This window comes from Vulpes vulpes, chromosome 1 (assembly GCF_048418805.1).
Source record: "Vulpes vulpes isolate BD-2025 chromosome 1, VulVul3, whole genome shotgun sequence".
NCBI lineage: Eukaryota > Metazoa > Chordata > Mammalia > Carnivora > Canidae > Vulpes > Vulpes vulpes.
Genome location: NC_132780.1, coordinates 23067080 through 23084335, shown reverse-complemented (window position 1 = coordinate 23084335; position 17256 = coordinate 23067080). Strand labels below are relative to the sequence as shown.

The following is a 17256-nucleotide window of genomic DNA, read 5'->3' as shown; positions in this document are numbered from 1 at the left end:
TCTGATGTGGAGAAAGGCAGGTCCTCTGTTCAGTCTTCTGAATCCAATGCAAAGTCAGGGCTCAAACTATTCCCTCACCCTTGAGGCTACTGGGGCACAGCCACTCTTGGCAACAGTGGACTCTGGCAGTGAGACCATTCAGGAGGCTTGAGATCAATTCACACTTGCTACATCCTGGCGTTTGGAGAACCCACCTCAAACTGACCAGTCTCAGATCTAACCCACTCCACCCCCAACTAATTTTCACTCACAGTAGAGTTGAAGACCTGCTGTCCTTGGACATGCTGGGCTGTTTCACTACATCTGTGCAGAAGCCCCAGGAGTGGCATCAGTGGAACTTGGGCTCCAGCCAGATTCACTAAGCCTCAGCTCCACACAACTGAGGAGTCTCTCTTCAGGAAAAAAATTCAAAGTTACTAAAATTAAGCACTTGGCCTTCAAAGGGTTGCAAAACAGTGAAGGAGGACCTTAGAGCTTCAGCTTCATTAACTTCATGGCAAATCCATGAAACTGAGCTTCAAAATATAATGCAGCAAAAAACAAAAACAAAAAACAAAAATATAATGTAGCCCAGCCCGCCCTCAAACTATGACAGCCTGATTTTATAAAACACGTGGCTCCCCACCCAAGTCTCATTGACATGATGGTTCTCCAGCCCCACCCTCTGGCTGACAAGAGATGTATCTCTTGAGAGTAGGGCTCCTGAGGGATGGCCATTCGGGAAGGGGACAGTTGGGGAAACTCTCAACTGGGGGCTGGCTTCTGCAGCAGGAGGTCCCAGGTCCCGGGGTTTATGGATTACTACTGTTTGTGCAATAAGTCACCCCACAGTTCAGCAGCATGAAACATTAGCGTTTTGTTTTACTTACAGATCCAGGGGGTCAGTATTTGGAAAAAGCACAGCAGGTATGGCTTGTTTTTGCCCATGTGAGACCTCAGCTGGGAACCTGACATCTGAGGCACCTTGAAAGCTGTGCGGTTGGAGTCACCTGAAGCCTTGCTCATGTGCATGCCTGATGTGGCTGGGAGGACTCGCAGAGTAGGCCTGGCTGACTGGAGCCCATGAACAGAGCCCACCTGGCTTGAACATCCTTGCTGCCCAGTGGCCTCGTGGTAGCTGGAAGCCGTAGCATCTCTGGGTTCTAAGCACAAGTGTCCGGTGAGCAAAGGCAAAACACGGCCTCTTCTGAATCTGTATTCACACCCTTCAGTTTTCCTTATTGGGTTTGAACTTTTATGTCAATGATTAAGATATATCAGCAACTATCCAAATAAGTCAGGGCCCCTGGTCAGAAGTGCATGTGACCCTGCGATTTTTCTGACACTCTGGGTATAACGTCCTCAATGTGCCTGCACAGGAGTAGCACTGGTGGGAAGGCACTTCTCTTTCCCTCCCTAATGTGGGGTAGAAGTGATACTGTGGGCACCTCCCCATGGTTCCCAATTCCGAGCTGTGTTCCTGTTGTGTTATTGCAGGGCAGGTGAGCAAGGGCTGCAACAGGACAGCAGGAGCTTGTGTGGCTTGGGTTCTCAGTGATCTGGCATTTTCTAAGGACTGCAAGAGTGTGTAGTCAGGTTCCAGTTTTACTGAACTGAACTGGAATAGAGGAGCCTTAACATGTTTTCCAAATGTAGTGTTCTCTGACAAGAATTCTAACCCTAGAGAGTTTGAACTGTGCACAACTAGTGTGACATATTTTCTACACTAGATTCAGGGGTAAGAGCCTCTCATGCCATTTACTTAAAGTAGCTGATCTTCTCAGTACATCTGGTTTCCTTGAGGACAAGAAGGAACACAAGAACAGAAACATAGGGACACAGTAGGATACACGTAATAAAGGAAGCTGGACACAGCTGACCAGGGCTGAGGCTGTTAAGCCGCCTAGTCCAGTCCAGCCACTGGCTGGCTCCTTGTGGCAAATAAGCACCCAAAAGGAGGCTACAGAAAACTGAGGTGGGCCACAAACAAAATACACAATGGATTTCAAAGATGTACCATACACAAAGCAAGCAAAACATCTCCTCCATCAGTGGTTTGTTACATTTGGGATATATAGGGACAGATTAATTTCACCTGTTTCTTCTTGCTTCCTAAATGGTATTATTAGAATAGCTAAATCTACTGATGTGGCTTGCATTGTTTATACCAGGGACTGTTGTTTTCTTGAGTGGCTTTTAAATGACGATGAAATTAATTCCAAAAAGAGAGGAGGCATTGCACAAGCATACTGGGGACTACTGGAAGACTATTTGTAATATCCTTCCCCCGAGGGAGAAATTTCAAGTTATTGAGAAACTTACATCCCAGGATTGTGATTGGTAAAGTAAGCCAACCGATATAACCCTGACAGTTGGTGGCCATATCCAGCCAATGCAATTTAAATACGGATTCTAATGAGGATAAGTCACTGTTCAAAGGTTGTGGCTCTGAGAGAGACTGCTGTTAGTGGATTCAGGATTTAATGTGATACTATGGACCTTCAACACAGATTATACAAAAACAAAAGCTTATTAAACACCAGGAAAAAGAATCAATGAAAAACTATCAAGAGAAGATTAACTTGTACATTTCTCAAAAAAGATAAATCTTGCAAAACATAGGTTCCAATACAGAGGTGCTATTGTTCATAAGATGATGGCTTAACAAAGGGAAAAGAAATCTTCCTTTTTGTGAAACAGCAACATCTGTGTTTCTAATGCCTGTGAGTCCTGTAGAGAAATTTATATAAAGTCATCTTGCACCATTCAAAAGCACCCCTCCCAAGAATGTAATGTGCAATGATAATTCTGAGTGTATCTGGTTCCTGTATACAAAAGCATTTGTTGGGTTTCTCACCACTCTGAAAATCTCTCATTTGGAATTTTGTGAATTAAGCCATCTCCAGATCCACTACATCCCGCCCCCCCATTTCTCTTTTTTGTAGGTTGTACAATGTAGCATTAGTGGGCACTTATGACTGAGGGTACTCAACACTGATTAATTCCACATTTCCCTACTACTGTTTAAATGATCTGATATCTGGGGATGGATGACCTATAGCTTAATATTTCCACAATCATCTCCACCACATCTCTCTGAGGGTATCTGAGACATGTGCTGGTTGAAGGCTTGCATATGCATATACTTGTATTGTTTCCATTGAGAATGACTGGGCCAAGTATAGTACAGGATGAGCTATGACTTAAGGCTTTCCCATGTTCCAGTGAGTGTGAAGTGGGTTTACCCAGTATGAGTTCTCTGGTGCTTGGTAAGGGACGAGCTGTGTGTGAAGGCTTTCCCACAGTCCCTGCACTCATATGGCTTCTCTCCTGTATGGATCCTCCGGTGCTGAGTGAGGTGGGTGCTCTGCCTGAATGATTTCCTGCAATCCTGACATTCATAGGGCTTTTCCCCAGTGTGTGTCCGCTCATGCTGGCTGAGCGATGAGCTGTGACTGAAGGATTTTCCACACTCGTTGCACCCATAGGGCTTTTCCTTGGTGTGAATCCTCTGGTGTTCTATGAGAAGGGAGCTCTGGCTGAAGGCTCTGCCACATGCATTACATTCATAGGGCTTTTCTCCCGTGTGAATCCTCTGATGCTGAATGAGTGGGGCAAGCTGGCTGAAGGCTCTGCCACACTCATTACATTCATAGGGCTTCTCCCCAGTGTGGATCCGCTGGTGTTTGGTTAGGGATGAGCTGTGACTGAAGGCCTTGCCACAGTCACTACACTCATAGGGCTTTTCCCCGGTGTGGATTCTTTGATGTTGAGTGAGGTGTGTGCTCTGCCGGAAGGCCTTCCCACACTGACCACATTCATACGGCTTCTCTCCTGTGTGCGTCCGCTCATGCTGGCTGAGTGATGAGCTGTGGCTAAAGGTTTTTCCACACTCATTGCACCCATAGGGTTTCTCTCCCGTGTGGATCCTCCGATGCTCTGTCAGGAGTGTGCTCTGGCTGAAGGCCTTCCCACACTCATTGCACTCATACGGTTTCTCTCCCGTGTGGGTCCTCTGATGCTGAATCAGTGGTGTGATCTGCGTGAATGCCTTCCCACACTCGTGGCACTCGTACGGCTTCTCCCCAGTGTGGATTCGCCAATGTTTGGTCAAGGAAGAGCTGTGGCTGAAGGCCTTACCACACTCCCCACACTGGTAGGGCTTCTCTCCCGTGTGAATTCGAAGGTGCTGGGTGAGGTGGATGCTCTGCCGGAAGGCCTTCCCACACTCGCTGCACTCATAGGGCTTCTCCCCAGTGTGAGTCCGCTCGTGTTGACTGAAGGAGGACCTAAAACTGAAAGATTTCCCGCACTCCCTGCACTCGTAGGGCTTCTCCCCTGTGTGAGTTCTCTGGTGCTGGATCAGTGGGGCAATCTGGTTGAAGGTTTTCCCACACTGAGTACACTTATAAGGTTTCTCACCAGTGTGGATCCTCTGGTGTTTGGTAAGTGCTGAGCTGTTCCGGAAGCCTTTTCCGCATTCGTGACACTCATAAGGTCTCTCTCCTGTGTGCGTGCGGTTGTGCTCTGTAAGTGCTGAGCTGTGACTAAAGGCCTTTCCACATGCCTGACACTTGTACGGCTTCTCCTTTGCATATATCTCCTGTTGAGCATTTAGCCCTGGCTCTGGCATCCCCCTCTTCCTGTGTGTCCCCAGCATGTGGATGCCTTGTCTTTCAGGAATCTCTGGCTGAGATGGGAGACTAGGGCTCAGAATCAAGTTTTCCCCAAACTCATTCCCCTGCTGCTGCTGCTGCTGCTGCATGAGTGTCTTCACGGGCATGAAGGCCGCCTGCACCATGTGTCTATCTCGGCTCTCATGACGCTGCCCCCCGTGGCCCTCAGCATCGTCATCCTCAGAGCACCACAGACTATCCCACAGGAAACTTTCCACCAAGACACTGCTGGGCGTTTCTTCAGTGATGTCTTGCGTTAGAGCTGACAGTCTGGTTTTGGGCCTAGTTTCCAAATCTGAAAGGAACAAAAATGGAGATGTTCCTTAATTTCAGTTTGGGGGGAAGAGTTTGTGGTAGTGGATGGGTAGATAAAGAGTAAAACTAAAAAACAATAAAAATTAAAAAATAAAATATAAATAAAAAATAAATAAAAAACATAAATAAAAAAAGTAAAACTGATAGTTTTGAAAGGGTGAAGGCACAAGTACATTTGACTATTTAAAAATACAGTTCTGCAAATGAGGGAAGTAACAGGAGCAGAAAAGAAAAGGGGGAAGCGGGGAGCTGGCGGAGGGACACGATGAATCTTGCAAGGAAAGCAAGGGGAACACAGAGAGTGAGGGCAGAGAGAGGACGCTGGGCTGACAGTGAGCAGCTAGGAAAGCCATCGGCAGATGCCCCAGGCCAGAAGAGGCAGAGCAATGGCCAGGCCCTGACGAAAGCAGCCAGGTGGTGATGGAGGAACAGCTGCCTCACAGGTGAAGGACCACCCAGACCAGCCCTCCCACTGCTCAGGTCCAGTTTCTTTTTAGTGGTCTCCTGCTGCTGTTTCACCTCTGCCACATGTCAAGAAACCACCAGCTCCCCCAGTCTGGAGAGAGCTATATATCACCACAAGGGTGGATAAATGACCTAAGGTGAATAAGAGGACTTGGATCTGGTCTGTTGGGTCTGTCTCACCCACTGGGAGCTCCCTGAGGGCAGGGCTTCTGTCCACCTCGGTCACCATGGCATCCCCACCCACAGCAGTATCCAACAGACGTGCTGAACAAACACATCCCTTTCTCCCTCTTCCTGGCAGAACTGCTTTTTGTCCCTACAGCCATGGCTTCAGCGTATGCCATCCCCACTACCACACTGGATTGGCCTAAAGTTGTGATGGGGCCACTGCCCACTTATGTTACACTCTAGTTAAGTGTTAAGAAAAAAAAGAGAGAGATCAAGCCAAGTGTGGCTGGCAAAATAGTAGCTCCCAAATATGTCCCTGTTTTTCTAATCATCCGAGATTACCCTGGGTTATCCTAGTGGGCCCAAGGCAATCACAGGGTTCTGGAACTGCGAGATAATGGGGGGCAGGGCAGGAGGACCAGGACCAGGGCCAGGGCCAGGCTGATGTGAGAAGACCTTAGGGCCATGCTCACTTAGAAGGTGGACAAGACTGTGAAGCAAGGAATGCGAGCATCTCTGGAAGCTGGAAAGTGAAAGGAAATGTGCTCTCTCCAGGCCCTGCAAAAGGAATGCTGCCCTGCTGACACCTTGACTATAGCACAATGACACTCATTTTGGACTTCTGACCTCTAGAACTGTAAAACAACTTATGTTGTTTTAAGCCACTAAATTTGTGGTAATTTGTTACAGCAGCCATAGAAAGCTAATAACTTAGGTAAGGGCTGGTTACTTCTGAACTGGAGAGACTCTGCGGTGACCCTCTCCCCCTGGGTCAGGGCCTGACACCAGTGCCGGGACAGCCCCACTTCCTACAGAGTTGGTACTGGTCTCAGGAACCGGATAAAATATATAGAGAACATACCCTGAAGGGTACATGGAAAAGTCCAAACTACATCACTGACCCACAAATACATGAGTTTGTAAAAGATTCTGTGGTTTAAACCACTGAAGCTGGAATGTCTGTTACACAGCAAGAGCAGCCAACTGCCCCCCCACCCCCCCCCCCACCAGTGCCTTTGCACTTGCTATTCCTTCTGCCTGGAATTCTGTTCTCCCAGCTTGTTTCGTGGGGTTGGTTTCCCATGACTTAGGCTTCAGCTCATACATCACCTCCCTGGAGAGGCTAGCCTCATCCGTGCTCAAGTCATCCCCACAACCTGGCCTCTGCCTCATGACCTGCTTCATTTCTGCAGCATTCTTCATATGTCGTATCTTATGCAGTTATTATTTTACCTGTTTACTGCATGCCCCCTCCCTCACCAAGAATGTAAATTAACTGAAGATGAGAACTTGGTCTCACTCACCACAGAATGGATGCTTGATGCACATTTACTGAAAGACTGAGTAGTCAATTTGCCCTGAAGAATGTGAAAGCAGATATGAAGAGAGAGTGCCACAGGGCTGAATGGGCTCCTCCCAGCCCTGCAGGGCTCTCCCCTCACCTGAGCACACACTTCAGGGCACCCTCTCATCCACTGCCCATAGCTCCTCCTCCTGCTCCAGCAGGAAGATGACATCCAGCTTGGGGAGCCAACATCCTGCTCAAGGGAGACCCACAAGTATGCCTCTGTATTCCAGAACCCTCCCCATCCCCCTGTCCACTCCATGTTCAGTCTTCTGGGACCAATTGGCTGTAGGCCCTAGAGGTGACAGGTTGTGGTAGAGGCCCTAATGCTGGGCCTCATACGGACACCAACACTGGCTCTGGGTGGATGTGTGACCCAGCCCCCGCCAATTAGAGTTCTGCTGCTTCCCCTGCCTGCTGGCAATAATGACCAGTGGACCTAGGACCTTCTAGGACCATAGAAAGATCTAGCTTCTATGGATGTCCAGGACACAGACTCTGTCTTTTCTGCTGGTCTCAGATGCAAAAGAGGTACTCTGGTAGTTGTCTTCTCACTTCCGGGGGCCCATCTGTGAATGGAGGCAGAAAGAGATACAGAGGGAGGAAGTGTGGGGGGAGGGGGTTCCTGATAGCACTACAGAAAGACCCTAGGATTCTGCAGTCATGGGAGCCACTATGGCCCTCTTACCCCAGGATTTTCTGCCTCTGGCATTTTCGGGTGGGATCTATAACTTCCAACCAAATATCAGGTCTCTAAAGCCCAAAACTCATGCTAGGTATCTGCTTTTAAGGACTAAACCTACCCCTACTTTTAACCCAGGAGAATTAGAATCTGTGCTGGGGGCAGACCATCAGGGGTTCAGTTGTAGCCTTACCCACAGACACCAGGAGCCTGAAGGTCTCCAGCATCACATCGCGATACAGGGTCCTCTGGGCAGGCTCCAGCTGCCCCCACTCCTCCTGGGTGAAGTCCACAACCACGTCCTCAAAGGTCACTTGCTCCTGAAACATCACACACAAATGTCCTCACCCAGGCCACACCTGGCAATGGCTGCTAGTAGGAGCAGCTGGTGGACAGGGAGAGCCAAGCTGGTGGGGGGGAGTGGGGGCGGTTCTCAGGTCTAAGGATTTAGGTCAGCTTTCCTGTGGGGTCTAAGGGCTCTGCTAGAAGAAAGGGGGTCTTAGGATATAAGAGGACCCACCAGGTCCTGCAAACACAGGACCCCTGAAATGCCATCATGGCAGTGACCAAGGGAGGGGCATGATGGAGCCCGGGGAGGCTGAAAACCTCCCAAACATCAGCTAGAATGTTCACTGGTGTCCATACCTGCAGTCAACAAGCTGCATATTCACTTAAACCTATATTACGTATTAATGATACCTGAATACAAAGTGAGGAAAGAGAAGAGTCAATGGAGTGGAGGGAATGAGCAAATGAACTAGATGGGGGTCCCCAGTTAAAGGACTCCTGGGCACCATTTCCTAGTCTTTTATTTTGGACATTTATTAATTGGGGTAAAAACACAATCCCAAGGAGAAAGTCTAAATGGGTTCTGGGGTGCAGGGAGGCTCCCAGGGGGATTCCAGAATCATCACTACCACACTTGTGTGTTTTCTGAAATTCCCACACAAGGCCAGTTTCTTCTGTGACTGGGTGGGGAATTTATGATTTTCTTCAAGGCATGTGAGGGGCAGAAACAGACATCCTCTGCAAAGGCAGTTTCATCTCACCAAATCAAGTGTTGTGGATGGCTGGGCGAGGTGGGGAGGTGGGCAGAGGCAAGTGAGTCCAGGGCCTCACCTTGACTTTAGCTGTCACTGCCTTGAGTGATGGGAGTGAGGGACACAAGGTAGCCAAATACTGGATCCTGGCCCAACTGGCAGCATATGCCTCTGCTAACATTTCCCCACCAGAGGAGGGGAGATGTGGGGCAGCAGAGGGTATTAAATTAGGCTTCGGGCTGGGGGGGCACTGTCAAGACGTGGCCCTCAACCCAGATGATTGGGCTTTAAACTCCAGCCTCAGGTCCATGTTTTAAAGTGCTCTGAGCCTCCCTGCCCTCATCTGTAGGTTACTGAGAACTCCCTGAGAAGGCTGTTGGGAGGAATAAGGGAATTCACATGGTGTGTGTGCCCCAAGCCTGGCACATATTGGGTGCTTTACCTGTGTGAGCCACCATTCAGGCAAGTGTGCTGGGGGGCTTGGGAAGGTTTTATTTTACTAACTTCCCTATCCCTATTTCTGCTACATTTTCCAGACTCAATAGGTCTTAGTGTTATCTGCAGAGACCACTGAGTGCAGGTCACCTTTCAGGGCTCCACAGATGCCATGGAAACAAGAGATACACACCTGGCCACATGGTGTTCATGCGCTAGTTACAGGGTCTGGGAGCTGACAAAAAATGAATCCCAGGGATCCCTGGGTGGCTCAGTGGTTTAGCGCCTGCCTTTGGCCCAGGGCGCGATCCTGGAGTCCCGGGATCGAGTCCCGCGTCGGGCTCCTGGCATGGAGCCTGCTTCTCCCTCCTCCTGTGTCTCTGCCTCTCTCTCTCTATGTCTATCATAAATAATAAATAAATAAATATTTTAAAAAAATGAATCCCAGGAGGGGTAAGTGGTGTAGAGAAAATGGGACACTGATGGCGTAGCCATACAGAGGTCTGGAAGAAGAGTCATGAAGGCAGTGGGATGTGTGCTGAGCACTGGGGGCTTTGGTGGGGGCACATGGTCTGAGCTGGGCCCAGGCATCCTGAGTTTAGCCCTGGCTCAGCCACTCCCAGCTGTGTTTTAGTTTCTTCATTCCAACCTCACGGGGCTGACGTATTTGGAAGATAGGATGGAGTGTGTCCAGTACTGACCACAGGCTTTGGTACATTTCCACCCATTCACTGAGTGCCTACTTCTGGGCCTTTGCACGGGGCAAAAATGGTCAGAAGTGCTTCCCAAAGCCCTAGCCTCAAGCAACTGGCCTAGAAGACCTTGTTCTCAGTCTTCCTATTATGTTATGTACCTGCCCTTTATGGAAAGTGCCTGTTTCCACCACCAGGCATTTGCTTGCGGTACTCCCCCAGCCTGGAATATTATTACTGTTGGCCTTGATCTCATTCCCCAACCCCTTGCAGGCCTCTGTTTTGGGGCCACTTCCTCTTAGAGGCCTTCTGGGCTATACTGGCTAATGCCTGGTGCCTAAGCCCATCTTCTTCTGGGCTTCATTTCCCTGCACAGCACTTGGCGCATTTACATTCCTCATAGGGACTGTAAGCCTCACAGGAATGGTGATTTTTTTGTTCATCTTCTCTTTTCCCAAACCTGTAATTCCTATAACAGAGCTTGGTGAACCACTTGGTCAATAGCAAGTGCTAAGTGCCTGTTGCCTAAGGGACTGGATGGAGAGAGTGAGCTGGCAGTACAAACTGGAACCCTGGATTGAGAAAGTGGCAGACATATCAGTGGAATGGATAAGTGCTATCTGCCCCTCCCTCACCTGTCTTGAAGAAAATCATAATCTTGAAGGAATCAGGGAAATCCTCTCAGAGGTGGTGAGGTGTGAAATTGGAAGGAAGATGGAGCTGACTAAAGCACATTCATGGCAGGGAACAGAGTAAGGGCAAAGGCCCTGAGAGGAGAATGAGTCTGTGCAGACCGAAGGCCAGGCCTGGAAGGCCTGTGTGTGAAGTTGGCAGTGTACTCACCGGGGCCCCAGCAGCAAAGAGCCCAGCAGTCATTCCCTCCTCCGCTGGCCTCTTGCAGGAACAGCCAGCTCCTCTGCAGGCAGTTCTGGGGCAAAAGGGGATATGAGAGACTAGGCAAGTGGCTGTGGTGACCAGAAACCTCCCACCCTGTTATCTGTGTGCAAGTAGGAAGGGCTGTGGCTGCTAGAGCCTGGAGCCCTGCACCGAGGCCAACCCCACCAACAATGAAACCTCAGCTTGGCGTTCTCCAGGCCTCTACTCTGCCCAGTGCTATTCCAGGCAGTTGATGGATTACCTTGAATTCTCCTACCCCATTTCACAAATAGAAAAACTGAAGGCCACAGCAGGCAAGGGACAGACCTCCAGTTGCTCAGATGACTTCCAGCGTGATAACTATTTCTGCTACTGACAGAAAGTTAGACAGTTATGAAGTCTTCGGGCACTATTTGCCTCAGTTTCCCCCTCTCATAAAATGAGAGTGGTGACCCAGCACAGAAATTACAGGAATTAAGGTGTGGCAAGGGCTGAAAATGGAGCCTGGCATGCAGCAGTACACACATGAAGGCAATCTGTGCTGGAAGAAAAGCCTCTTGCTTCAGTGAGCATCTATTTAGCATCTGCTACATGCAAGGCTCCACTGGTGGTGGTTTACAAGCTCATCTCTGGCTGAGTGCCCAGAATGAAACTCATTCTGGTAGAATGCATTTCCCTTGTCCCTCTGTACTTCCCCTTGATGACCCTTCCCGGGCACCCTTGATTCTGCCCCATATCACTTGTGCCCTATTGTCTTCACAGCGGTTTCCAAGATGGGAGTTATCTTGTTCAGTGATGTGTTGACAGGTTTCTTATCATCCTCCTGACTCCCCTGGGGGATCTGGGGACCGGAACAATATTGGGGGCTCTTGGGTATAGCACAGGGCCTGGCACCCAGGACATCAAAATAGGTGCTTGCTGAATTAATACAGAGGCCTGGATAGTACTCAATAAGACTCTTAACATAATGAGTCTGTGTTCTGGGTCCCAGGGAGTAAAATGGCTGGGAGTAAAATCTTGTGCTTTCGGTCTCCCTCACCATCGTCCTGAGAAGCCGCTCGGTGAGTTCCAGAGAGACTCCACAGCGGGGCTAGGCCCTCCACACCCTCCAAACCCTGGACGTCCCACCAAAGCAGGTAGGAATGCAGGTCAGGCTGGCTCTAGACTCTGAAGGGTCGGACCAGCTGCCATCCTGACGCTGATCCAGAAGCCGGGGGCTCCCACCCCTTTTGCCAAAGCCAGAGCGCCACCCCGGCCGCAACTCCTCCTCTCGGACCCGGTCTGGGCCCCGCCCACTTGGCCCCGCCCCAACCGCCCCCGAAGCGACCCGCCCTAGCCTAAAACAGGAAAGGGGGCTCTCCACAGACGCACGAGGGAAGACTCCAGATGCCCGCCCGTCTCGGCCTCCCCCGATCCGGCCACCCCATTCTCACTTACCAGCGGGACGTTAAGACAAAGGCCGCGGCCGTCACCAGGCGGATCTGCGCCTGCGCTGGGGCGCCCAACTACATCTCCCAGAGGGCGGCGCGCGCACTTTTGGTCGTTTCCCTGCTCGCCTCACCCTCGCCCGGGGCCGTGGCTACGGGACTCGGGAGTAAGGAGTTCGGCCTCGCGGACCTTAACCTAGACTGCCCTCCCCAAAACCCTTCCATGCCCTTGCCTGATGGCAGGACGAAGGCCACGCCCGCTGTTGGCCGGAACTGCGCCTGCGCGGGTGGCGCCAAACCACAACTCCCAGAGGCCCACGCGCGGGCTCTGTGCGCAACTGCCATCTGACCCCGGAGCGTCCTCGCGGGAACCGAGTTCGAGTTTCGGCGCGGGTCCTCATGGCGCCGTCAAAAATGTCCAGTCCCCGCTAGCTGTGTGGTGGGCCCCGTGAACGTCGTCCTCGCGCTCTTACAGCGGGGACTGGCTGGGGATTAGTGTAGCTACAGTGGTGGGGGGTCAGGAGCACCCGCAGCAGAGGCGGTGGGAGATCCCGAGGACGACGCCCCCGCGCCGAGGCGGTGTGAGTAGGGCCAGAGTGAAGTAAGTCCTCCTGGAGCGACGACTGAGTTCTTTCATGTTGGAAACTGTGCCGTAAACTTTACTGTAAAACACACGTGGTGCTTCCAAAAAACAGCAAGAAAATGCAAGACACAAAAATGACCCGCAAAAAAATTAAAACAGTGACATTGACTAAGATGCCAAATACTAGAGCCGTTTACGATTTGCCACGCCGACCCTGTCTTGCATTACTGAAGACGTGGTCGTAGGAAACATCCCGTGGTAGACACGTTTTTAAACTGCTTTACATCACTGTCAGATGTGTGCATTTGAACAACAGCATAATATTCAAAGCGGAAGTGCCCTCCTTGACTGAATTTATTTTTGGCTGAACATTGACCAAGGCCTGCCAGGCTCTAGGCCTAGGGTACAGCAGTCAGTGGACCAGGCACCCACCAACCAACAAGGTGTGCACGTTAGCCATCGCCCACTCAAGCCAGACTTCCTTTCACTGATGTGCATGGACCATCCCTGGAGAAGTGAGTATAAAGAATCTAACCAAGGTTGAGCCACGTGCACTTGCCCTTTTAAGAAAGATCGATTGATTCAAGTCAGGGCTTGCACACTGGAAGCTAAGAAAAGGTGTCAAGACAGGGGCCTTTTTTTCTTTGGAACAATTGGAATCAGCTCTGACTGAACACAGCAGAGAAGACAGTAGGAATTCTCATGTTAGGGAAAAACCTACCTGGGTACGTTTTCTTTACACATACAAACATTAAAAAAGGTTAGGCTGGTTCTTAGATGAGTAAAAGACTTTACACATCATAAGCACTACAACAGTGGTATGAAAGAATACAATGGATGGCTCAAAATCAGAGTGCACTGATGTAAACGAGGCAAAGACAAGCTTATTGGCTTTAAAGTGTCTTGTACATTCAAAGACTATAAAGGCTCACATCTGTGATTGTCATACCGAAAGTCCACCTGCTCTTCTCTATACTCTTCTCTATACTACAGTATGAAGACTTTAAAATATACATAAAAAAATAAAAAATAAAATAAAATATACATAAAATGTCAATTATCAGTTCCCTCACCCACAAACCAAAATGCAAAAAGATACTTAATTTTTTTCTTAGTTTTATCTTCCACAAAATGTGTTCTCTTTTCCTTCTACTTTCCTTTCACTCGATCAAAAGTCATGTACACACTTCTCATGATGAAATCTTTTTCCCAAAAGGTCTGGGCAGAGTCCTGGTGATGAATGGCTGAAGGTGCCACACAGACTTGCCTGTTCCAGGTTGCCCTGCCCAGCTCCCTTAGGACTTGTCCCTCTGTTACCTTCCTCTAATCTCCTGATCCTTTTTTTCCCCAACTTTCACAAACTTCAATGCTTGAAGGGGCCAGGATTTATTTAAAGGGATGGATGCTAATGATCTCAACTAAGTGGCCCCACGTGAGCAGGTAAGCTCAGTGTACAGGGTCTGGGCTTCTCAAAAGAAGCCATGGATTTGGATTTGTGTGTGAAATCTTTCAGTTCACAGGGAATTCAAAGGGTTTAAAAACACAAGATATTATGAAGGCTTGCTCTCTGTTGGCCTTTCCCCCATTCAGACCAGTGGCTGGGCCCCTGCTCATGCCAACATCAACTTCCTCTAACCACAGGGGTTGCCTCCACCTGGCTGTGACAGGACCACACCAGGAGCAGTTGCATTAGAAATCAGTGTAGCTTTGTGACACTCTATTTTTGATACATTGTTCAATATATACATTTAAATATATTACAGTGTTTAAAGTTCAAAAAAAAAGTGTTTAACCTTGTGTATGTATTTCATCTTTTAAAAAGTCATTTTGGGATCCTCAAAACCTAACAGTGCCGAGGACTCTCTGTTCCCAGAGACCCTGGCTGCAGTGAGGAGGAAGGTGGTCTGTTTGCCTCTGGTTCTGGAGCATGAGATGATGAGGACTTGAACTGCATCACAGTACCCAGTACCTGGCCCAGAAAATACTCTGTGACAAGACCTGGAGGACAGACAAGGAGACTGGGAAGGGTCCCAATGGGCAGGTGCTAGAGTCTTGCAGCGGACATTGGCAGATGAAGGCACAGGGTGAGCCAGGCGTGCATGGAGTGAGCAGAAAGAGAAGAGAGAGGCTGGTGCTCTATCTCACTACAGCTTAAGCAGCATTTTGGGATTAAGCAAGCTGGGCAATTAACTCAATTTGGCAGCTTTGGTGAATCGGGATTCTTACAAATGACTCTTCAGGTCCAGGACCCTGGGCCACATTCTTGCCTGTGTCAGCCGAGCCAGAGTGTGTTGAGGGTGGCCTTCCATGTTGCTGCCACCCCACCTCCTCAAAGGTCCAAGTGAGGCTTCCCTGGCTTACCACTGCAGTCCTGAGGTGGGGCCTTGGCAGTAGCTGCAACTCACTCATTTGGTTACCATTCACCCATTCTCACTCACGAAGGGCTGCTCTGTGCCAGGTGCTGATAATGCCACAGTGAAGACTGTTATGAACAGAGGAGGCAGCCTTTGTGGAGATGAGAAAACCCAGCATGGGAGTCATTGTGGAGAGGGGCCAGCATCCACTACCCCAGCACTGGGGACTAACTGAAGCAGGAGAAGAGATTCAGAGGAACTGGTCTGCTGGACTTTATGTCATCTCAGTATTTCTGCTTCAGAGGGATCCTGCTGGCTGTGGATATTGGATGGGATGGAGGGGAATGGGTTGGAGGCAGGGTTCTCTTAGCGGCAGCTGCAGACATCCAGATATGTAGGAAATAAGATAGAAGAGAGGGAGGCTGGGGTGGTTAAGTGCAGAGGAGAAAAGAGAACAGGGTGATCCTGGGGCCTTGGAGGGTGGAGGTATGATGGCATATGGGAGGCAGTTGGTTTTCTTTTGCTCATGGGTTCTTTGGACAATCTCAGTTGGAGGACTGAGGGACACCAGGCAGATGTCTCTGAAGGGCATTTGGTCTGTGGGATGCCCAGGCAGACATCTTCGGAGAACCCCATCTTCAGAGCTGTTCATATGAGGATGGTTGGGGTCCATGGCAGTGAGGGACCTGACTGACGATTGCCTTGTGGGCAGCAGCCCCTACTCTCTCATGCAATCCTGCTCCAACCCAGAGAGCTATGAATGTGCCTCTGGCTTAGGGGGATTGGGAAGAAAACTGCATTGAAATAAACCCCTGGCCCCCAACAAGTGGAGACACTGGGAGTTCTTTGTCCACGTATCCTGTCATCTCAAACAAACCTTTCCATCATGTGTGCTATAGTGGAAGGCTCAGGGGCTGACTGTGGGGCCAGGACCCCCACTTTGTCACCTGATCTCCAAGGAAGAGACTCTGCCTCAGCAGGATGAGAAAGAAGGTGCTTGGGAGGAGAGCTGGAACCCACAATAAATTAAGGCATGGAGTAGAGCCAGAAGCCCCCGGTGGGGACTGCGAGGATAAGCCAGGGTGCTGGAGCAAGCCATGAGCAAGGCCCAGCTAGTGAGAGTTCCAAGAAGGCAAGCGCAGTGAATGGCGCAAAGGCAGCAGAGGGACCTGCATGGCCCTGGAGGGTGCTAGGGGACAGGCTACTTATGCAGGAGGCAGCTTGGTGGAGAAGCAGCAGTGGGCTGGGTAGGGCAGATCCAAAGGCTTTTCCAGTTGAAAGGCGACTTATGGATGATTTAAAGAAGAAGGTCTCTGCTTACATGTGGTTAGAGTCAATCCAACACTATTTCCAAGTAAAGTTAAAAAAAAAAAAAAACGAAAGAAAGACAAAAACTTGTAAGGCTTTCGTTTGCATGGGGCAAGTGGTGCCCAGCAAGGAAGGGCTGGGGATGGATGGAAAGCTGAATCCAAGTGCATGCAGGCTGTCCCCAGCAGTGGTGGGGAGATGCCTGGGAGACCCCACATCTGGTCTTGGGAGATCCAGGGTGAGCATAATGCCAGATTTTTATGTGATATCTATGGTTTGAAAAATGTTGGCATTTATCTCAAAATAAAAAAAAAGTCATTCTGTGAATCAAACAAAATCATGTGCTGGTCAGTTTTGGTTAGACCTAAAAGCCCTGCCCAAAATCTATCCAGAAAGAAAGCAAATTAGTAGGTATCAGGGACTGAGGGAGAGGACATGGGGAGTGACTGCTAATGGGTGTGGGGAACCCATTCTGGGAGTGATGAAAATGTTCCAGAATGCATCGTGGTGATGGTTGCACAACACTATGCATGTACTTAATGCCACCGAATTGTGCATTTTAAGTAGTTAAAATGGCACGTTTTATGTTGTGTTTACTTTATCATAAAAAAAGGAGTGTAAAAGGAAAAGGAGGGCGGGGCCAAAAAAAAAAAGGAAGAAAATAGTTAAGTTCCACATAGAAGAGCCCCACGCGTGTGCCGCGCTCGCAGGGGCTGGGCGAGCAGGAGGCCTCCGTTCCTGGAGTACAGGACCGCCGCTGGGTCAAGGGCACGGGCGCAGCCCTGGCGTACCCGGAAAAGACTCCCAGAACCGATGGCGCTGGCGAAGCTCTTTCTTTTGTCGCTTGCGGAGCACAGACGGCCGGCCGCCGAGCTGAGAGCGACGCTGGGCGTCGCTGTCACCCAGGGAAC

The 17256-nt window shown here is 49.8% G+C and overlaps 1 protein-coding gene across 2 annotated transcripts; it reads right to left on the bottom strand.

Moving 5' to 3' along the window:
* Positions 1 to 2443: 2443 nt before the first annotated feature.
* On the bottom strand, positions 2444 to 12408 carry ZNF135 (zinc finger protein 135). 2 transcript variants are annotated; one of them, XM_025984422.2, is made up of 4 exons: positions 12111 to 12408; positions 10641 to 10725; positions 7824 to 7950; positions 2444 to 4950 (listed from the first exon to the last, which is right to left on the bottom strand). In XM_025984422.2, exons 2-4 carry the CDS (start codon positions 10671 to 10673, stop codon positions 3221 to 3223), a joined length of 1890 nt encoding a protein of 629 aa, XP_025840207.2. In that variant the 5' UTR covers positions 10674 to 10725; positions 12111 to 12408; the 3' UTR covers positions 2444 to 3220. The 2 variants fall into 2 exon arrangements, with proteins under 2 accessions (XP_025840207.2, XP_072616525.1); XM_072760424.1 differs by lacking the exons at positions 7824 to 7950; positions 10641 to 10725; positions 12111 to 12408 and adding an exon at positions 6908 to 7048.
* Between the last annotated feature and the right edge of the window lie 4848 nt (positions 12409 to 17256).